At 68.4% G+C, this 21,572-nt stretch overlaps 3 protein-coding genes across 6 annotated transcripts; all 3 read left to right on the top strand.

The window, feature by feature from the left end:
• Window positions 1-354: 354 nt before the first annotated feature.
• LOC146764814 (RNA-binding protein 4-like) lies at window positions 355-5,949 on the top strand. Of its 4 annotated transcripts, none has more exons than XM_085563558.1 (4): window positions 355-647; window positions 2,808-3,229; window positions 4,788-5,483; window positions 5,553-5,949. In XM_085563558.1, exons 1-3 carry the CDS (start codon window positions 355-357, stop codon window positions 5,480-5,482), a joined length of 1,410 nt encoding a protein of 469 aa, XP_085419684.1. In that variant the 3' UTR covers window position 5,483; window positions 5,553-5,949. The 4 variants fall into 4 exon arrangements, 2 of the variants coding, with proteins under 2 accessions (XP_085419684.1, XP_085419683.1); XR_014950508.1 differs by lacking the exon at window positions 355-647 and having other exon boundaries at window positions 2,818-3,229; window positions 5,564-5,626; window positions 5,826-5,949; XR_014950507.1 differs by lacking the exon at window positions 355-647 and having other exon boundaries at window positions 2,818-3,229; window positions 5,553-5,626; window positions 5,826-5,949.
• A 53-nt stretch (window positions 5,950-6,002) lies between these two features.
• Window positions 6,003-9,097, top strand: LOC146764813 (protein ZNRD2-like). Its single transcript, XM_085563580.1, has 4 exons — window positions 6,003-6,332; window positions 6,582-6,694; window positions 7,158-7,227; window positions 7,691-9,097. Exons 1-4 carry the CDS (start codon window positions 6,317-6,319, stop codon window positions 8,212-8,214), a joined length of 723 nt encoding a protein of 240 aa, XP_085419706.1. The 5' UTR covers window positions 6,003-6,316; the 3' UTR covers window positions 8,215-9,097.
• Window positions 9,098-9,999: 902 nt separating this feature from the next.
• LOC144247925 (uncharacterized) lies at window positions 10,000-21,564 on the top strand. The gene is made up of 13 exons (XM_085563643.1): window positions 10,000-10,219; window positions 12,047-12,104; window positions 12,480-12,575; window positions 13,124-13,177; window positions 13,930-14,102; window positions 15,077-15,466; window positions 16,551-16,599; window positions 16,699-17,958; window positions 18,454-18,559; window positions 19,497-19,596; window positions 19,881-19,954; window positions 21,011-21,125; window positions 21,347-21,564. Exons 1-13 carry the CDS (start codon window positions 10,116-10,118, stop codon window positions 21,432-21,434), a joined length of 2,667 nt encoding a protein of 888 aa, XP_085419769.1. The 5' UTR covers window positions 10,000-10,115; the 3' UTR covers window positions 21,435-21,564.
• The last annotated feature ends 8 nt before the right edge of the window (window positions 21,565-21,572 follow it).

The following is a 21,572-nucleotide window of genomic DNA, read 5'->3' as shown; positions in this document are numbered from 1 at the left end:
CTTCGATAAGCCATGATCTTTGGGATCCCATCACCCCCCAAAGCCCCCCAAAGCCCCTCACCCAGCAGCCAGACCCCCTCGGGCCTGCTGCCCTCCATGAGGCGCGCCAGGGCCGAGTTCTCGAGCACGGTGGCGTTGGCGCACGAGCCGGGGAATTTGGCCACCACGTTGGTGATGTGGCCGCGGCGGTCGCACACCACCTGCATGTTGATGGAGTGGAAGTCGGCGGCGTTGCGGAACAGCGGCTCGTTGTCCGCCGGCGCCCGCAGCGCCACGTGCATGGCGCCCACCAGCCCCAGCACCCCGGGCAGCGCCGCCGGGTCCCGGGGCGGAACGGGCGCCGGCGGGAAGGCGATGTACCGGGCGGCCCGGCGCTGCAGGGCCGCCAGGAACTGCGCCAGGCAGTTGGACATGGCCGACTGGCTGATGCCCGTGCTGAGGCGCGACGCCGTCTGGAAGGAGCCCGAGGCCAGGAAGGCCAAGGCCGAGGTGACCTTCACGGCCACCGGCAGCGCGTGGCTGCGGCCCGTGAGGCTCTGCAGGTCGGCGCCGAGCTCCCGGCACAGCGCCGCGATGGCCGCCCGGTCCAGGCGGCAGCGCCGCAGCGCCTGCTCGTCGCTCAGCTCCAGGAAGGAGCAGCGCACCCGGTAAACGCGCTGCGCCGGGTACGGGCGGCGGCGGCGGCGGCCGCGGCGGGGGCTCGGCGATGGGGATGCGGCGGAGGGTGCACCGGAGGGCGCGGGGGGTGCGGGCTGACGGTCCCGTTCGTGGGCTTCACCCCCGTCCCGTTCGTGGGCTTCACCCCGGTGCTGCTCCCGGTCCCTGTCACAGTCCTGATCCCGCGCCCGCTGCCCGTGTCGCTCCCGGTCCCTGGCATGGTCCCGGTGCTGCTCCCAGTCGTGTTCCTCGTCGCTGTCCCGGTCCTGTTCCCGCTGCCGGTGCCGCTCCCGGAGCCGCCGCAGCAGCAGAACCGCGTGGGACATGGCGGGGCGGGGCAAAACGGCACGGGGTGAGGCTAATGCTGCAGGGGCGGGGCCAGAGCCGCCGGTCCCGGGGGCCGCGATGCGCCGGTTTCGGACCGGGTCGGTGCCACTTGGGGCGGTCAGCCCCGGTCCCGGTGCCGATCGATCCCGATGGGAATAGTTGGTCCCGGTCTATTCCGGTGCCGGTGGGGGCAGCTGGTCGCTGTCCCTGTACCGATCCCGATGCCGGTCGGGCCGGTCTCTCCGTGTACCGGTGCCCGTAGGGCCGCTCTCTCCGTGTCCCGGTGCCGGTCGGGCCGGTCTATCCGTGTACCGGTGCCGCTCCCCGTCGCTGCCGGTCCCGCTCTGTCCCGGTGCCGGTCGGGCCGGTCTGTCCGTGTCCCGGTGCCGGTCGGGCCGGTCTGTCCGTGTCCCGGTGTCGCTCCTCGTCACTGCCGGTCCCGCTGTGTCCGTGTCCCGGTGCCGGTCGGGCCGGTCTGTCCGTGTCCCGGTGCTGGTAGGGCCGCTCTCTCCGTGTCCCGGTGCCGATGGGGCCGCTCTCTCCGTGTCCCGGTGCCGCTCCCCGTCGCTGCCGGTCCCGCTCTGTCCCGGTGCCGGTCGGGCCGGTCTATCCGTGTACCGGTGCCGCTCCCCGTCGCTGCCGGTCCCGCTCTGTCCCGGTGCCGGTCGGGCCGGTCTGTCCGTGTCCCGGTGTCGCTCCTCGTCACTGCCGGTCCCGCTGTGTCCGTGTCCCGGTGCCGGTCGGGCCGGTCTGTCCGTGTCCCGGTGCTGGTAGGGCCGCTCTCTCCGTGTCCCGGTGCCGGTCGGGTCGCTGTGTCCGTGTCCCGGTGCCGACCCCCGTCGCTGCCGGTCCCGCTCTGTCCCGGTGCCGGTGGGGCCGCTCTCTCTGTGTCCCGGTGCCGGTGGGGCCGCTCTCTCCGTGTCCCGGTGCCGCCCCCCGTCGCTGCCGGTCCCGCTCTGTCCCGGTGCCGGTGGGGCCGCTCTCTCTGTGTCCCGGTGCCGGTGGGGCCGCTCTCTCCGTGTCCCGGTGCCGCCCCCCGTCGCTGCCGGTCCCGGTTCCGCCGCCTCGGATTCTCCCGGCTCCGCCGCTCCGCCGGGCCACGCCCCTCCCACGCGCGCTGATTGGCCAGCGCTTCTGTCACGTGCTCTAAAAGCCCCGCCCCTCTCCTCACTTCCGGCGCGCCGCCGCGCGGGGGGAGCGCTTTGTGCCCTGCGCCGTCCGAGCCGCCGCTGGGCGGGGCTTCGCAGCGCCGCGACCAATCGCGTCGCGCCGTTCCGCCTCTCCCGGCCAATCAGCGCGCGCGGAGGGCGTGGCCCCGAGCGAGGCGGCCGCCGCCATTTTGTTGCCGTCATCGAGCACCGGGCGGGGGGGGCGCGGTGAGAATCGGGGGACCGGGAGGCACCGGGAGGGAGCCGGGACCCCGCTGGTGTGGGGCGGGGCTGCGCGGGGTCCCGGGAAGCACCGGGAGGGAGCCGGGACCCGGCCGGTGTGGGGCAGGGCTGCGCGGGGTCCCGCGGTCTCGGGGAGGCGCCTGGGAGGGGGCTCAGACCCGGGATGGGGCTGGGGGAGAGTTGGGTGTCCCTCCGTGGGCTGGGGGCTCACGGAGCACAACCGGGGCTGGGGCTCCGCTCGGGACCCTGACGGAGCCGGGCCTGGGGGGTCTCTCCTGAGGGGGTCTCTGCTTCAGGGGGCGCCATCGGGAATCAGCCTGAGCAGGATCTGTGAAAGGCGGGGGGATCCTTCCCCATCCCCTTCCCCCTGCCCGGAGCGGGGTTTGAGCGGGGAGGGTCTCACCCAGGCCCCCCCTTCCCTGCCACCCGCAGGCGGGTCGCGATGGTGAAGCTGTTCATCGGGAACCTGCCGCGGGAGGCGACGGAGCAGGAGATCCGCTCCCTGTTCGAGCAGTACGGGAAGGTGCTGGAGTGCGACATCATCAAGAACTACGGCTTCGTGCACATCGAGGACAAGACGGCGGCCGAGGACGCCATCCGCAACCTGCACCACCACAAGCTGCACGGCGTCTGCATCAACGTGGAGGCCAGCAAGAACAAGAGCAAGGCCTCCACCAAGCTGCACGTGGGCAACATCAGCCCCGCCTGCACCAACCTGGAGCTGCGCGCCAAGTTCGAGGAGTATGGCCCCGTCATCGAGTGCGACATCGTCAAGGACTACGCCTTTGTGCACATGGAGCGGGCCGAGGACGCCGTAGAGGCCATCCGGGGGCTGGACAACACCGAGTTCCAAGGTGAGGCACGGATTTGGGGAGTACCAGGCTGGGATGAGGCACGGGGAGGTTCCCATCTGGGAGGATTTTGGCTGATTTTGGGTGTTACCAGCCCCACTCTGTGGCTGGTGCTGTGTTCGGGGCCTCTTCTTGTCCCGCAGCACCAGAATTTGGCTCTGGGGATGGTGCCAGGTGCCGTCCCCATGCCCTTGTCCGGTGTCAGGGTTGGGGCACCGTGATGGCTCCGTGTGGGGGCAGAGTGGAGTTTGTAGGAATTCTGCTGGATTTACCCCAAACTCTTTGTTCAGGATGAGTTCCACCTCTGGGGCTGCCTCACGGGACTGGGTTGTCCCTGTGCTGCTGGAATTTAGGGGAGAACAGGCCTGGGAGGCAGCGCCATGTCCCCTTCGCTCCCGTTGTCCCCAAGTCCTGCCTGGGAGCGCAGGGACCCTCCTTATCTGCGTGCCCACCCTGGTGGCTCCTGTCACCCCCCACCCTCAGCAGTGCCAGGGGTGGCTTTCAGGGGACCCACGGTGCCCTGGGGAGCTCTTGGGGGGTCCCCATGGCTGCTGCCATCTCTTGGAGGTCCCATGGACCACCAGCCCCAACCCAGCTTTGCCACCACGGTCTCAGACATTCTGATCTTTGACATAATTTAATCTTGGTGCAATACTTAAATAACTAAAATACAAAGCAATGGCTGGAGTTTGTGCCTCTGACAGGGACCCCAAACAAAGCAGCCCCTAGGCTTTCATCCCGTTGGTGTGTGCAGGAAGGTCTGGGGGTTGTCACCTCCTGCCGTGTCCCCAAATGTCCCTCAGGTACAAAGTCTGGGGGTTGTCACCTCCTGCTGTATCCCCAAACATCCCTCACCTTGCTGGGCTACAGGTGCCCAGGCCCTTTGTTGTACCTTGGTTTCTGGTCTCTTCCCAGGGAACATCCACGGTGCCAAAGGTGACTCTTGGCAGTGCCGGGGTGGCACTGGGGGTCCCCAAGGAGTGGTGGCAGCTCTAGGGCACCCCATGGTGCGATGCTGGCACTGGGGAACCCCACAGTGCCTGATGCCGGTGTGGAGTGTGGCTCTGGTGATCCCACGGCCTTGTGCCAGTGCCGGAGTGCCGGGATCAGCTCTGGGGATCCCATGGCTTTGTGCCAGTGCCGGGATCGGCCATGGGGATCCCATGGCTTTGTGCCAGTGCCGGGATCGGCCATGGGGATCCCATGGCTTTGTGCCAGTGCCGGGATCGGCCATGGGGATCCCATGGCTTTGTGCCAGTGCCGGGATCGGCCATGGGGATCCCATGGCTTTGTGCCAGTGCCAGGATCAGCTCTGGGGATCCCATGGCTTTGTGCCAGTGCCAGGATCAGCTCTGGGGATCCCATGGCTTTGTGCCAGTGCCAGGATCGGCCATGGGGATCCCACGGCCCGATGTGGATGTTGGGGTGGCTCTGGGGGATCCCATGACCCGATCTCAGTGTTGGGGTGGCTCTGGGGGACCCTGTGACCTGATGCCCATGGCTCCGGGGGATGCCCTTGCCCGATGCCAGTCGGGTGACGCCGGGTCTCCCTCTCCCCAAGGCAAGCGGATGCGCGTGCAGCTGTCCACCAGCCGCCTGCGGACGGTGCCCGGGATGGGAGACAAGAGCAGCTGCTACCGCTGCGGGAAGGAGGGGCACTGGTCTAAGGAGTGCCCGGTGGATCGCCCGGGGCAAGTGGCGGACTTTGCCGAGGCCTATAACGAGCAGTACGGAGCCGTGCGCACTCCCTACACCGCGGGCTATGGGGAGACCGTGTATTACGATGAGGCCTACGGCGGGATGGCCGACTACTACAAGCGCTACCGCGTCCGCTCCTACGCCACGGCCTCGGCGTACGACGCCTACGCGGAGCAGACCATGGCCCAGTACTCCCAGTATGCCCAGTACTCCCAGGTCCAGTCCTCCGCCATGGCCGCCACCACGGCCATGGCCGGCCGCATCCCCACCACCTTAGACGCGTACGACCGAGCGCTGCTGCCCACCCCGGGCGCGGCGGCCGCCGTCGCCGCCGCCGCCGCCACCGCCGCGGCCGCCGCCGCGTCCTCCACATATTACACCCGGGACAGGAGCCCCCTGCGCCGCACGGCCGCCGCGGCCGGCACCGTCGGAGAGGCGTACACGTATGAGCGTGGGCAGCTGTCGCCCGTCTCCTCGGTGGCCCGGGCGTCCCTCTATGACCTGCAACGCTTCGAGCGGGATCCCTACGGGGACCGGGCGCGATACTCCGCCTTTTGAGGTGAGCGCCGGCGCATCGGCCCGGGCGTGTCCGAGCCGCCGGCGCCCGGTAACATCTTTCCCCGCCCAGGGTCGCCGCAGACCCCCCGGGACTCGCCGCCATCGCCGTGGCTCCGCAGCCCCCGGATGTCGCCGCCGCGTCAGGTCAGACGTGCCCCGGGTCGCCGCCGCCGCCGCCGCGTCCCCTCCCCGTCACCGGGACCCCCCGTCCCCGTCGGAGCCGCCGGAGCCGCCGCGTCCCAGCGCCCGCGTGTCCCCGTGGCCGGGTGTCCCCGAGTGTCCCCGGGTGTCCCCGAGTGTCCCCGTGCCCCCCACGTCCCCTCACGTCTCTGCTCTCTTCCAGGTGCGGCGGCCTCGGATGGAGCCGTGTCCCCCCCGCCTGGGCCGCCCCTTTTTGTACGGAGCTTCCCCAGAGTCCCCCCCGGCCTCACCCGCCCCTTTTCCAGCAAAATAAAAATTTTCACCAATTTCCGTCCCCGCGTCTCTGTGCCGGGCCCGCCGCGGGGGGCGGGGTCTGCGGGGGGGCGGGGCCGGGGCTGGCCAATCAGAGCGCAGCGTTTGCGGCGGGTTTTAAATCTAGCGCGGGATATGCAAATGAACTGGTGGGCGGAGCGAATGCAAATAGAGAGCGCCAGCGGCCAATCCGATTTCGAGAAAGGAGGGGCGGGGTTATGCAAATGTACGCCGCAAGGGGGCCCGGGCCCCGTTTCACCGGCGGACCGTGGGGCTGATTTTGGCACCCGGAGCTCATTTCGCAATCCCGCGTCGCTGTTTGCCCGGTCTCGAGTGGTTTTGTGACGTCATTTCCTGCGCGACGCCGTCTCCGCAGCGGCCATGGCGCTGAACGGCGGTGAGGCACCGGCGGGACCCCCGGGATCCCCCCTCAGCACCGGGACTCACCCCGGACCCCCCCCCGCCACCGGGACCTTCCCGGGAACCCCCCCGTGCCCCTTCCCGCCCCTCCGAGTCCCCCTCAGCTCATCCCAGCCCCCTTAACCCGCCCTCCCCGTGGTTTGGGATCCCCCCCGGTAACCGTGACCGCCCCCCGGTAACCGTGACCGCCCCCCGGTAACCGAGCCCCCCCCCGGTTTCCCCCCAGGCGCGGACGAGGCCGAGGCGCGGCGGGAGCGGCTGGACCGGGCGAGCCGGGCCATGGGGGCGCTGCTGCTGCGGGGGTACCGAATGCTGGGGAGCTGCTGCCCGGAGTGCGGGGTGAGCGGCGAGCACCGGGAACCCCCCGGGGCAGCACCGGGAACCCCCCGGGACAGCACCGGGAGCCCCTCGGGACAGCACCGGGAACCCTCCGGGGGAACACCGGGAACCCCCCGGGGGAACACCGGGACCCCCCCCGGACAGCACCGGGAACTCCCCGGGGGAACACCGGGAACCCCCCCGGGGGAACACCGGGAACTCCCCGGGACAGCACCGGGAACCCCCCGGGGGAGCACCGGGAACGCCCCGGGGGAACACCGGGAACCCCCCGGGACAGCACCGGGAACCCCCCGGGGGAACACCGGGAACCCCCCCGGACAGCACCGGGAACCCCTCGGGACAGCACCGGGGACCCTCCTGGGATTGGGAACGGAGGGAGGGGGAGGGACTGGGACCCCCCCCGGTATTTGGGGGGTACCGGAGGGGTCCCGGTGCCCCGTGACGCCCCCGGTGCCCCCCGCAGACGATTCTGCTGCAGGACAAGGAGCAGCGGCTGCTGTGCGTGAGCTGCCAGGAGCCCGAGGAGGGGAACGGTACGGGGGGTTGGGGATTTGGGGGAAATTCGGGGGAAATTGGGGAATTTGGGGGTGGGGGAGGGGAATTGAGGATTTTGGGGGGGAAAGAGGAATTTGGGGGGTGGGGGAGGGACGGGGAGGGTCGGGAATGGGGAATTTGGGGGGTGGGGGAGGAGCTGGGGTGGGAAATGAGGATTTTGGGGGGAGGAAACAACAATTGGGGGGTGGGGGAGGGGAATTTGGGGGGGAATTGTGGATTTTGGGGGTGGGGGAAGGGACAAACCCGGAACAGAAGATGCCGAGGGCGGCAATTTCGGGGGGGGTGGGGGGGGCTGCAAATATTTGGGAGTTTTGGCCCCAAACCCATTTTGGGGTAGGGGGTGGGAGGGGGAGAACCCCAAAATCTGCACCCCCCCCTCAAACCCTGCCGGAGTTGGGGAGGGGCTCCCCCCCCTCACCCCCTCCCTCCCCTCCCCCGCAGCTCCGCGGCCCCGGCGCGGCGAGGCGGCGGCGGGGCGGGGAGCGGCTCCCGGGGCCACCGGGGCTGAGGGCGACGGCGCCGGGGCCGCGTGTCCCGGTTCTGCCGGCGCCGGGGCCGTTTGTCCCGGTTCTGCCGGTGCCGGGGCCGTTTGTCCCGGTTCTGCCGGTGCCAGGGCCGCGTGTCCCGGTTCTGCCGGTGCCGGGGCCGTTTGTCCCGGTTCCGCCGGTTCCGGGGCCGCGTTCCCCGCCTGTCCCGGTTGTGCCGCGTGCCCCGGCGGCCCCGGTGCGGCGGCGGTGGCGGCGGCGCGGGCGGCGCTGCTGCAGAAGCTGCTCTGGGCCTCCCGGGAGCTGCCCCGCACCGGCTCCGTGGACGGCAGCGCGCGGCTCTGCCGCCTGGTGCGGGACTGCGCCCACGCCCTGCGCGGCCTGCGGGACCTGGAGCCCCCCGGCTGCACCCCCGGGACGCCCCGAGTGCTCCCGGTGACACCGGACCCCTCCCTGGGACACCCTGAGTGGCCCCGGTGACACCGGACCCCTCCCCGGGACACCCCGAGTGCTCCTGGTGACACCGGACCCCTCCCCGGGACACCCTGAGCCCCCCCCGGTGACACCCTGAGTGGCCCCGGTGACACCGGACCCCTCCCCGGGACACCCTGAGTGGCCCCGGTGACACCGGACCCCTCCCCGGGACACCCTGAGTGCCCCCGGTGACACCGGACCCCTCCCCGGGATGCTCCGAGTGCTCCCGGTGACACCCCGGGATAATCCGAGCCCCCCCCCAGTGACACCGGGCACCCCCCGGTGACACCGGACCCCTCCCCAGGACACCCTGAGTGGCCCCGGTGACACCGGACCCCTCCCCGGGATGCTCCGAGTGCTCCCGGTGACACCCTGAGCCCCCCCGGTGACACCGGACCTTCACGGTGACACCCCGGGATAATCCGAGCCCCCCTCAGTGACACTGGGCACCCCCTGGGACCCCCCCGGGACATCCCGGACCACCCCCCGGTAACACCGGGCACCCCCCCTGGTCACCCCCGAGCCCTCCTGGGACACCCCGGGATCCCCCCGGTCACCCCCGGGACACCCCCGGGACGTCCTGAGGCTTCCCGGTGACACCGGACCCCCCCCGGTAACATCCCTGAGCTCCCCGGGACACCTCGGGACCTCCCGGGACGCCCCGGGCCCCCCCCGGTAACACCGGGCACCCCCCCGGGACACCCCGAGCCCCCCTGGGACCCTCCCGGGACATCCCGGGCCCCCCCGGGCCCCCCCCGGTGCCACCGGGACAGAGGCTCCGGTGTGAAACGGGTTCGGGGGGTGTAAAGGGTTAAATACCGGTGAAAGCTGGGCTGAAAATGGGGCAAAAAATGGGATTTTTGTAGGAAATAAATCGGCACAAAGTGGATTTGGTGTGAATTGGGGTAAAGAGTTGGTAAAAATTGGATTTTATAGAGAAAAAATCGGTATAAAAGGGATTTTATAGAGAAAAAATCGGTATAAAAGGGATTTTATATTAAAGAATTCGGTATAAAAGGGATTTTATAGAGAAAAAATCGGTATAAAAGGGATTTTATAGAGAAAAAATCGGTATAAAAGGGATTTTATATTAAAGAATTCGGTATAAAAGGGATTTGATATTAAAAGGTTTGATATAAAAGGGATTTTATAGAAAAGGATTTGATATAAAATGATTCTTGGGATAAAAAGTATTTGATATAAAATAAATTTGGGATAAAAGGATTTTATATAAAATAAATTTGGGTTAAAAGGGTTTCATATAAAATTTGGGATAAAAGGATTGTATATAAAATAAATTTGGGTTAAAAGGATTTGATATAAAATTTGGGATAAAATGATTTTATACAAAATTTGGGATAAAAGGATTTTATACAAAATTTGGGATAAAAGGATTTGATACAAAATTTGGGATAAAAAGATTGGATACAATAAATTTGGGATAAAGTGCATATAAATTGATATAAAATAAATTTGGGATAAAGGGGATTTGATATAAAATCTGGTATAAAACGGTTTGATATAAAATAAATTCGGGATAAAAAAAATAATATTTGATATAAATTTGGGATAAAAGGGGATTTGCTATAAAATTTGGCGCAAAAGGGATTTTCTATAAAACGGATTTGGGATAAAATCCTCGACTCGGTGACGAAATGGGAACCAAAACCTCAAACCCGCGGATTTCACCCCAAAATCGCCCCCAAATTCTCCCGGGGGGGGGAGGGGCCGGGGTGGGGGGTGGGGGAGGGGCGGCCCCTCCCCCCTCTCGGATTTCCCACGGGGGGGGAGGGGCGGAGCTGTCGCGACAGTCGCGATCGGGCGGTGGCGGGAGTGGGGGAGGGGAGGGGGGTGCGGGGCGGATTTTGGGGACCCCCGGGGGGAATTTGGGGATTTTTTGGGGGTCCATGGGGAGCGTCTGGAAGCGGCTGCAGCGCGCGGGGAAGCGCGCGGCCAAGGTTCGCTTCCAGGCGCGCCTGGAGGAGCTGCTGCTCGAGGGGGGGGGCGGCTGGTGAGTGACCCCCGGGCACCCCCAAACCCCGGAGACCCCCCCGGGGCACCCCCAAATCCCTGAGACCCCCCCCGGGCACCCCCAAATCCCAGAGACCACCCCCAAATCCCTGAGACCCCCCCCGGGCACCCCCAAATTCCCGGGACCCCCCCCGGGCACCCCCAAACCCCGGAGGGCACCCCCAAATCCCTGAGACCACCCCCAAATCCCAGAGACCCCCCCGGACACCCCCAAACCCCGGAGGGCACCCCCAAATCCCTGAGACCCCCCCCGGGCACCCCCAAATCCCAGAGACCCCCCCCCGACACCCCAAACCCCTGAGACCCCCCCCGGGCACCCCCAAATCCCAGAGACCCCCCCGGGCACCCCAAATCCCAGAGACCACCCCCAAACCCCCGGGACCCCCCCCGGGCACCCCCAAATCCCTGAGACCCCCCCCGGGCACCCCCAAATCCCAGAGACCCCCCCGGACACCCCAAATCCCGGAGAGGACCCCCAAATCCCGGAGACCCCCCCCCGACACCCCAAATCCCTGAGACCCCCCCCGGGCACCCCCAAATCCCAGAGACCCCCCCGGGACCCCCTCCAAATCCCAGAGACCCCCCCGGACACCCCCAAATCCAGGAGGGCACCCCCAAATCCCTGAGACCCCCCCCGACACCCCAAATCCCAGAGACCCCCCCGGGCACCCCCAAATCCCTGAGACCCCCCCCGGGACCCCCAAATCCCGGAGGGCACCCCCAAATCCCTGAGACCCCCCCAGGCACCCCCAAATCCCTGAGACCCCCCCCGGGACCCCCAAATCCCAGAGGGCACCCCCAAATCCCGGAGACCCCCCCCGACACCCCAAATCCCAGAGACCACCCCCCCAAATCCCCGGGACCCCCCCTGACACCCCAAATCCCAGAGACCCCCCCGGGCATCCCCAAATCCCAGTGACCCCCCCCGGGCACCCCCAAATCCAAGAGATCCCCCGGGACCACCCCCAAATCCCCGCGACCCCCCCTAAAATCCGTGGGAGCCCCCAAATTCTTCCAGGATTCCCCCCAAATTCAGGGTTCCCCCCAAATTCATGGGATCTCCCCACCCCCCTAAAAAAAACCCCACGGGACCCCCCCCAATTTTCTGAGACCCCCCCCAAAAGTGGGGGAGAGACCCCAAAACCCCCCCGGGAACCCCCAAATCTTTGAGACACCCCCCCCAAAAAACCTCTGAGACCCTCGGACCCCCCAAAACCCCCCCGGGACCCCCCCAAACTCCCCAGGGACCCCTCAAATCAGCGCCCCCCCCTCCCCACACCCCTAAAATCCTTGGGGACCCCCCCAGGACACCCCAAAAGTTCCCCCCCGGGTTCATTTTGAGTTAAAAATCTCCATAAATGGGGTCGGGCTAAAAATAACCCCGGGGGGGGGGGGCGAACCCCCCCTCCCCTCCCCCCCGGGGGTGTCCGGTTTCCCCCCCCGGCCCCAAATTTAGCCGCGACCCCCCCTCCGAGGGTGGGGGAGGGGAGGGGGCTCAGTTTGGGGGTCCCGGGGGGGGATTTGGGTGGGGGGGGGTGTGAATTTGGGGGTCCCGGGGGGGGATTTTTGGGTGGGGGGTGAATTTGGGGGTCCCGGGGGGTTTGGGAGGGTGAATTTGGGGGTCCCGGGGGAGGGATTTGGGTGGGGGGGGTGAATTTGGGGGTCCCGGGGGGGATTTTTGGGGGGGGTGTGAATTTGGGGGTCCCGGGGGGGGATTTTTGGGTGGAGGGGTGAATTTGGGGGTCCCGGGGGGTTTGGGGGGGTGAATTTGGGGGTCCCGGGGGTCCTGACCCCCCCGCCCCCCCAGGACCCCCGACAGACTGACCGTGGTGTGGAGCCGGCGGCAGCGCAGGGTCTGCTCCAAGGTGGGGGGCCCAGGGGGTTTGGGGGGTCCAGGGGGGCTCAGGGGTGAATTGGGGGGCTCAGGGGAGGTTTGGGGGGGGCTCAGGGATGTTTTGGGGGGCTCAGGGGAGGTTTGGGGGGCTCAGGGGTGGTTTAGGGGGGCTCAGGGGTGAATTGGGGGTCTCAGGGGTGGTTTGGGGGGCTCAGGGATGTTTTGGGGGGCTCAGGGATGTTTTGGGGGTTCCGGGGGGCTCAGGGGTGGTTTGGGGGGCTCAGGGGTGGTTTGGGGGGCTCAGGGATGTTTTGGGGGGCTCAGGGATGTTTTGGGGGTTCCGGGGGGCTCAGGGATGTTTTGGGGGGCTCAGGGGTGGTTTGGGGGTCCCTGACGGGGGGTGCAGCCCCGCAGGTGGCAGCCGGGCATCCAGAACCCGCAGCGGGGCATGGTGGTCTGGGTGGTGCCCGAGACCCTCGAGGTGGTCGTGACCCTGTACCGGGTACGTGCGACCCCCCCAAAACACGGCCCCCCCCCCCAAAACCCGGACCCCCCCCAAAACCTGGACCCCCGCCAAAACACGGACCCCCCCCCAACTCGGACCCCCCCCCAAAACCTGGACCCGCCCCAAACCCGGACCCCCCCCCCCCAAAACCCAGACCCCCCAAAACCTGGACCCCCCCCAAAACACAGACCCCCCCCAAACCCGGACCCCTCCCAAAACCCGGACCCCCCAAAACCTGGACTCCCCCCAAAACACAGACCCCCCCCAAACCCAGACCCCTCCCAAAACCCGGACCCCCCAAAACCTGGACCCCCCCCAAAACACAGACCCCCCCCAACCCGGACCCCCCCTCCCCTGTGACCTCCCCTTCCCTGACCCCCAGGACCCCCTGACCCCCCCTGTGCCCCCCCAGGACCCCCCCTGCCCCCCCAGGACCCCCCTGACCCCCCCTGTGCCCCCCCAGGACCCCCCCTGACCACCCCTGTGCCCCCCCAGGACCCCCTGACCCCCCCTGACCCCCCCTGACCCCCCCTGTGCCCCCCCAGGACCCCCAGGCCGCCGCCTTCGATGACAAAACCTGGAACTTCCTCGTGGTCAACGTGAGGGGGGCGGGGGCACCCCAAAAACGGGGGAGGCACCCAAAAATGGGAGGGGGGGGGCAACAGAAACAATGGGGGGGAAGCCAGGGGGTCCCCGGGGTGACATTGGGGTGACACCGGAGTCACCGGATGTCTCTGGGGTCTCTGGGCATCCCCTGGGTGTCCCCTGGGTGTCCCCAAGTGTCCTTGGGTATCCCCCGGGTGTCCCTTGGATGTCCCTGAGTGTCCCAAAGTGTCCCATGGGTGTCCCTGGACATCCCCTGGGTATCCCCAAGTGTCCCCTGCTGTCCTTGGGTGCCCCTTGAGTGTCCCTGGGTATCCCCTGGGTGTCCCCAGATGTCCCCTGGGTGTTCCCTGGGAGTCCCCTGGGTGTCCCCTGGGTGTCCCTGGGTGTCCCTGGGTGTCCCCTGGGTGTCCCCAAATGTCCCCTGGGTGTTCCCTGGGAGTCCCCTGGGTGTTCCCTGGGAGTCCCTGGGTGTCTCCTGGTGTCCCCAAATGTCCCCTGGGTGTCCCTGGGTGTCCCCTGGGTATCCCCTGGGTGTCCCCAAATGTCCCCTGGGTGTCCCCGGATGTCCCCGGTGTCCCCAAATGTCCCCTGGGTGTCCCTGGGTGTCCCCTGGGTATCCCCTGGGTGTCCCCAAATGTCCCCTGGGTGTCCCTGGGTGTCCCCTGGGTGTCCCCGGTGTCCCCAAATGTCCCCTGGGTGTCCCTGGGTGTCCCCAGCTGTCCCCCCGTCCCCCCTGTCCCCGCAGGAGTCGCGGGGCCGGCGCTCGGTGGTGGCCGCGGCCCCGCTGGAGCTGGGGCGCCTGGCGGGGCTCGGGGACACGCCGGTGTCCCTGTCCCTGCGCCCCCGCAGCCGCAAGGTGACAACGGCCACGCTGCGGCTGCGGCTGCGCGGGCTCGTCCTGATGGAGGGACACCCCACGTACGCACCGGGGACACCGGGGGGACACTGGGGGGACAGGGGGACACTGGGGACAGGGGGACACTGGGGACATTGCAGGGACATTGGGGGATTGGGGACACTGGGGACAGGGGGACACTGGGGACAGGGGGACACCGGGGACACTGGGGACAGGGGGACACTGGGGACATTGCAGGGACATTGGGGGACTGGGGACATTGGGTGGACACTGGGAACACCAGGGGGACATTGGGGACACCAGGGGGACCTTGGGGACACCGGGGGGATGTTGTGGACATTGGGGACAGGGGGACACTGGGGACATTGCAGGGACATTGGGGGATTGGGAACATTGGGGAGACCTTGGGGACATCGGGGACAGGGGGAACAGGGGGGATACTGGGGACACTGGGAACACTGGGGACACCGGGGGGACGTTGGGGACAAGGGGACATTGCAGGGACATTGGGGGATTGGGGACAGGGGGGACTTCAAAGGGACATTGGGGACATCAGGGACATGGAAGGGACACCGGGGACAGGGGGGACATTGAGGACGGGGGAGACATTGGGGGATCGGGGACATTGGGGACATTGTGGGGACACTGGGGACATCGAAGGGACAGTGGGAACATCGGGGACATTGTGGGGACATTTGGGATGGGGGGACATTGCAGGGAAATTGGGGACAAGGGGGACACTGGGGACATCGAAGGGACAGGGGGGACATTGGGGATAGTGGGGGACATTAAAGGAGCGTTGGGGACACTGGAGGACATCGAGTGGACAGTGAGGGGACACTGGGGACAGGGAGGACATTGAGGGGACACTGGGGGCACACTGGGGCCGTGGTTGGGTGAGGGGGCTTGGGGACATTGGGGGAATGGGGACATTGGGGACACTGAGGGGACACAGTGACTTTGGGGACACTGGGGGGGGGTCTCGGGGACCCCTCGGGCAGCCCTGGGGACATTGGGGACACTGTCCCCCCCCCAGGGACGAGGACATGCGCAGTGTCACCAGCCTGAGCCCCCCCGGGGACGTGGCCGACCTGGGGGACTTCGAGAGCGACCCCGAGGATGAGGGGGGGGCGCACAGGGCGGGGGGCACCCCCCCCGCGCCCCGAGGTGGGTCCCCAATGTCCCCAAGGTGTCCCCAATGTCCCCAAGGTGTCCCCAAGGTGTCCCCAAGCCCCCCCGGTGTCCCCTCAATGCCGGGGGTGGCTCTGGGGGGGGGGGGAGTGACACGAGCCCACCCCCCCACGGGGGTCCCTGACCCTCCTCTCCCCCAGCGCCCCCCCCCAGCGGGGACCCCCCCAATTTGGGGACCCGGAGGGACCCCCCGGAGCCGGGGGGGGACCCAGAGACCCCCCCCAAAATCAGCGCGGTGAGTGGGGGGGGCTCGGGGACCCCCGAATTGGGGGGGGGGGTGTCCCATGGGGGTGGGGGGGGTGTTCTGGCGGACCCCCCCCTCATTTTGGGTCGGGGGGGGTCTCAGAGCTTTGGGGGTGCTGTGCCCCCCCTCCGGGGTCTCCAAAAAGGGGGGGGGAGGTCCCATGGGGGTGGGTTGGGGCTGTTGCCCCTCCCCCATTTTGGGTCTGGGGGGGTCTCTGTGTTTTGGGGGGGTCTCAGGGTGTTTGGGGGGGTCTCTGTGTTTTGGGGGGGTCTCAGGGTGTTTGGGGGGGTCTCAGGGTGTTGAGGTGGGGTCTCTGTGTTTTGGGGGGTCTCTAGGTTTTGGGGAGGGTCTCAGGGTGTTGGGGGGTCTCAGAGTGTTGGGGGGGTCTCTGGGTTTTGGGGAGGGTCTCAGGGTGTTGGGGGGGTCTCTGTGTTTTGGGGAGGGTCTCAGGGTGTTGGGGGGTCTCAGGGTGTTGGGGGGGGTCTCTCTGAGCTGACCCCCCCCCGCCGTGCCCCCCCAGGACCCCCCCGGGGGTCGCGGGGCGCTCCTGGCCTGGTGCCGGGGGGTCACGGCCGGGTACCGGGGGGTCGCCGTCACCGATTTCGGGGGGTCCTGGAGCAGCGGGTTGGGGTTCTGCGCCCTCCTGCACCGGCTGAGACCCCGAGAGATGTGAGGGGGGGGCGCGGGGGGGGGAGGGGGGCGGGGGAGGGGCTGGGGGGGCGGGGAGGGGATTTGGGGGGGACATGAGGGGATTTGGGGGGGTCCGGGGGGTCTTGGGAGGGGTCCTGGGGGTTTGGGGGGGACATGGGGGATTTGGGGGGGACACGGGGGGTCCTGGGGGTTTGGGGGGGGTCACAGGGGACAGAGGGGACACCCGGGGGGGGTCCTTGAGGGGGGTTCAGCAGCAATTCGGGGGGGAGCACCCATGGGTGAGGGGGGTCAGGGCACCCCGGGGATGTTGGGGGGACCCCTTGGGAATGCGGGAGGACATTGGGGGGGGGTTTGTGCCACTTGGGGACCCCCCCCAGTGACCAAAGACCTCCCCCCAATGTCCCCCCCCCCCAAAACCCCGCAGTGACTTCGAGGCTCTGGACCCCCGGGACCACCGGGGCAACAACAAACGGGTGCGTGGGGGGGGCTGGGGGGCGCGGGGGGGCTCCAGGGCTGGAGACCCCCCCCCACTGACCGCCCCCCCCCCCCCAAATCCGTGTCCCCCCCCCCAGGCCTTCGACGCCTTCGCGGCCCTGGGGGTCCCGCGGCTCCTGGACCCCTCGGACATGGAGACCCCCGACCCCCTGGGGGTCATGACCTTCCTCAGCCAGGTCCGAGCGATCCTGGGGACCCCCCCGGGGACCCCCCCGGACCCCCGCAGCGGCTCCGGCCAGGGGGGGCCCCGAGAGACCCCCCAGGACCCCCGGAGCGGCTCCGTGGAGGAGGGGACCCCCCCGGACCCCCGGAGTGACATCGCCGAGGGGGGGCCCCAAACGACCCCCCCGGGGACCCCCCCAGACCCCCAGAGCGGCTTCAGCGAGGGGGGGCCCCAAGAGCCCCCCCAGGACCCCCAGACCCCCCCAGAGACAAAAACCGGGACCCCCCCGGGACCCCAAATCAGCGACAGTGAGGGGGGGCCACAAACGACCCCCCCGGGGACCCCCCCAGAACCCCAAATCAGCGACGGCGAGGGGGGGTCCCAAGAGCCCCCCCAGGACCCCCAGACCCCCCCAGAAACCCAAACCGGGACCCCCCTGGACCCCCGGAGTGACGTCAGCGAGGGGGGGCCCCAAATTACCCCTCCCAGGACCCCCCCGGACCCCCAAATCAGCGACGGCGAGGGGGGGTCTCAAGAGCCCCCCCAGGACCCCCAGACCCCCGCAGAGACAAAAACCGGGACCCCCCCGGGACCCCAAATCAGCGTCACCGAGGGGGGGTCCCAGGAGACCCCCAGGGACCCCCCCCAGCTCGGCCCCACCGAGGGGGGGGCGCCCCCAGACCCCCCCGTGGAGGGGGAGCCCCCCCCGGACCCCCAGACTGACCCAGCCGAGGGGGGGCCCCCGCCCAGCCCCCCCCGGGACCCCCAAAATGCGGCTGGGAAGGGGGGGGGCTCCCCCCAGCCCCTCCAGGACCCCCCCCCAGCCTTTGGGGAGGGGGCGGCCGGGCCCGGGCCCCCCACCCGGCCCGTGGGGGTGGGGAGGGGTCTCCCCACGCCCCCCCCCCGCTCCAGGAGCCTCCCCCGCCTGCGGGACCCCCCCCCGAAGGTGAGGATCCCCCCCCAGAGCCCCCCTGAGCACCCCAGGGTGGCCCCCCCTGACCCACCCCCCCTTTGTCCCCAGGGTGACGCCGGGACCCCCCCCGCCCCTCCCCCCGCCGGTCAGCGCGGGGGGGGCGCGGCCGTGGGACCCCCCCGGGGGGATCCGGGGTCACCCCCGTGGCCCCCCCCAGAGACCCCGAGAGAGCCCCCGGAGCCCCCCGAGGAGGAGAGCGGGGTAGGGGACACGGGGGGGACCCTGGGGACAATGGGGGACACGGGGGGGGCAGGGACACCCATGGGTGACAGGGACAGTGGGTGACCCTGGGGTGGCCCTGGGTGACCCCAATGTCCCCACGGGTGACAGGGACAGTGGGTGACACAAGGGTGACCCTGGGGTGACCCCGGTGTCCCCGCGGTGACGGACAGTGGGTGACCCCAGTGTCCCCACGGGTGACAGGGACAGTGGGTGGTGGCCAAGCTGGTGGCCCCAGGGTGTCCCTGGTGTCCCTGTGGGTGACAGGGACAGTGGGTGGCACAAGGGTGGCCCTGGGTGACCCCAGTGTCCCCACGGGTGACAGGGACAGTGGGTGGCCCTGGGGTGGCTCTTGGTGACCCCAATGTCCCCACGGGTGACAGGGACAGTGGGTGGCCCTGGGTGACCCCAGTGTCCCCACGGGTGACAGGGACAGTGGGTGGCCCTGGGTGACCCCAGTGTCCCCACGGGTGACAGGGACAGTGGGTGGTGGCCGAGCTGGTGGCCCTGGAGCAGGACCAGGCCCGGTTGGACGCTCAGGCCCCGGCGCTGGAGCGGGAACTGCGGGCGCTGATGGACAGCGGTGAGGGGACACGGGGACACTGGGGACACGGGGACATGGGGACACTGGGGACACGGGGACACGGGGACACTGGGGACACGGGGACATTGGGGACACGGGGACACTGGGGACACGGGGACACTGGGGACACTGGGGACACTGGGGACACTGGGGACACGGGGACACGGGGGACACTGGGGACACGGGGACATTGGGGACACGGGGACACGGGGACATTGGGGACAGTCTGGGGACATTTGGGAATTGGGGACAGCGTGGGGACATGGGGACACCGGGGGCACAAAACCCACAATATCCCCCCGTCCTCCTGGTGTCCCCACGATGTCCCCAATGCCCCCCAATGTCCCAAATGTCCTCAATGTCCCTGCTGTCCCCATGTCCCCAGTTTGTCCTGATGTCCCCAATATACCCAGTGTCCCCAGTATCCCCTTGATGTCCCCAACATCCCTGATGTCCCCCTGATGTCCCCAATGTCCCCAGTGTGTCCCAACGTCCCCAACATTCCCATGTCCCCAGTATCCCCGCGATGTCCCCAATATCCCCCTGATGTCCCCAACGTCCCCGATGTCCCCACTCTCCCCGATGTCCCCAACGTCCCCAATGTCCCCGATATCCCCACTCTCCCCAACGTCCCCTCAATCCCCAGTGTGTCCTGATGTCCCCAATGTCCCCGATGTCCCCAACGTCCCCGTGTCCCCAGCATCCCCCTGATGTCCCCAACGTCCCCGATGTCCCCACTCTCCCCGATGTCCCTGATGTCCCCGATGTCCCCAATATTCCCCGCTGTCCCCAACGTCCCCGATGTCCCCACTCTCCCCGCTGTCCCCAACATCCCCGTGTCCCCAATATCCCCCGCTGTCCCCAACGTCCCCGATGTCCCCAGTGTGTCCTGATGTCCCCACTCTCCCCGATGTCCCCAACGTCCCCGTGTCCCCAGGCGCGGACCCGGCCCGCGAGGAGCGGCTGCTCCGGGACTGGTTCTCGCTGGTGCAGCAGCGGAATTTGCTGGTGCGGCGCCAGGACGAGCTGCAGCTGCTGTGAGGGGACAGCGGCGACACCGCGGCGACATCGCCGCCCCCGTGTCCCCTCTCTCTGTCCCCTCCCTGTGTCCCCCCCCGTCCGCGAGGGGACTGCGGGGGGGCTCTGCCAGCCCCGGTGACACCCCTGTCCCCTTGTCCCCCCTGTCCCTCTGTCCCCTTGTCCCTCTGTCCCCTTGTCCCTTTGTCCCTCTGTCCCCTTGTCCCTCTGTCCCCTTGTCCCTTTGTCCCCCTGTCCCTTTGTCCCTCTGTCCCCTTGTCCCTCTGTCCCTCTGTCACCCCAGGGCGCAGGAGCGGGACCTGGAGCGGCGCTTTGAGCTGCTGAGCCGGGAGCTGCGGGGGCTGCTGGGGACGGAGGGTGCGACACGGGGGACATCGGGGGGACACGGGGGACAGAGGGTGTGACACTGGGGACATCATGGGGACAGGAGGACATCGAGGGGACACTGGGGACAGAGGGGACTCTGGGGACATCAGGGGGGACACTGGGGACAGAGGGTGTGACACTGGGGACAGCCGGGACACTGGGGACATCAGGGGGGACATTGGGACATCGAGGGGACACAGGGACATCCAAGGGACACTGGGGACATCCTGGGGACAGGGGGACACTGGAGACAGGAGGACATCGAGGGGACACTGGGGACAGAGGGGACTCTGGGGACATCAGGGGTGACACGGGGGGACACTGGGGTCAGAGGGTGTGACACTGAGGACAGCCGGGACACTGGGGACATTGAGGGGACACTGGGGACAGAGGGTGTGACACTGGGGACATCGGGGGGACATTGGGACATCGAGGTGACACTGGGGACAGAGGGGACTCTGGGGACATCAGGGGGACACTGGGGACACTGGGGTCAGAGGGTGTGACACTGGGGACAGAAGGACATCGAGGGGACAGAGGGGACACTGGGGACATCGGGGGGACACGGGGACATCCAAGGGACACTGGGGACAGAGGGTGTGACACAGGGGACATCGGGGGGACATTGGGACATCGAGGGGACACTGGGGACAGAGGGGACTCTGGGGACATCAGGGGGACACTGGGGACGGAGGATGTGACACTGGGAATGGGGGGGGGACAGTGGGTGACATTGGGGGGACACAGAGACATCGAGGGGACACTGGGGACATTGGGAATGGGGATATTGGGACATCGAGGGGACACTGGGGACATCCAGGGGACACTGGGGACACATCGGGGGGCAGGGGAGGACGAGGGGACATTGGGGACAAAGGGTGGGACGGGGACACGGGGGATGGGGAGGACATGGCGGGGTCGGGGGGACATTTGGGGACATTTGGGGACACGGACGGTGCCGGGCACAGAAGGAGCCACCGGGTGGAGGGTGGGGGGGACAAAGGGCTTTGGGGACATTTTGGGGGACATTTGGGGACCCCCCCCCAGAGTGGCAGAAGCCCCCGGCGCAGCGGCAGCGCGAGCAGCTCTTACTGGAGGAACTGGTGGCACTGGTGAACCGGCGGGACCGGCTGGTGCGGGACCGGCACCGCCGCGAGTCCAGGTGGGGACACCGGGGGGACACCGGGGGGACACCGGGACACCGGGGGGACAGCGGGGAGGGGTCCCGGGGGGTCTCAGGGGGTCCCGGGAGGCGTTTCGGGGGTCAGGAGGGACTGCAGGGTTGGCACGGGGAGGTTCGGGGGGGTTTTGGGGTGCATGGGCAGGGGTCGGGGGGATTTTTTGGGGGGTCCAGCCCTGCCCGACGCCCCCCGACCCCCGCAGGGCGCAGGAGGAGGATGAGGAGCTGCGGCGGAGCCTCGAGCTGCGGCGGCGCCGCTGCGGCCGCAGGGAAACATGTGGGATCTGCTGAGGGACCCCCAAAACTCCCCGGGACCCCCAAAACCCTCCCGGGACAAACCCTGGGACCCCCAACCCCCCCCCAGGACCCCCCAGATCCCGGTGGATGCAGCAATAAAAGAGAATTTCTGTGTGAAACCAAATTTGGGGA

The sequence above is a fragment of the Lonchura striata genome, chromosome 31 (assembly GCF_050655825.1).
Source record: "Lonchura striata isolate lonStrDom1 chromosome 31, ASM5065582v1, whole genome shotgun sequence".
Classification (NCBI taxonomy): domain Eukaryota; kingdom Metazoa; phylum Chordata; class Aves; order Passeriformes; family Estrildidae; genus Lonchura; species Lonchura striata.
This window is presented reverse-complemented; position numbering and strand designations above follow the sequence as displayed.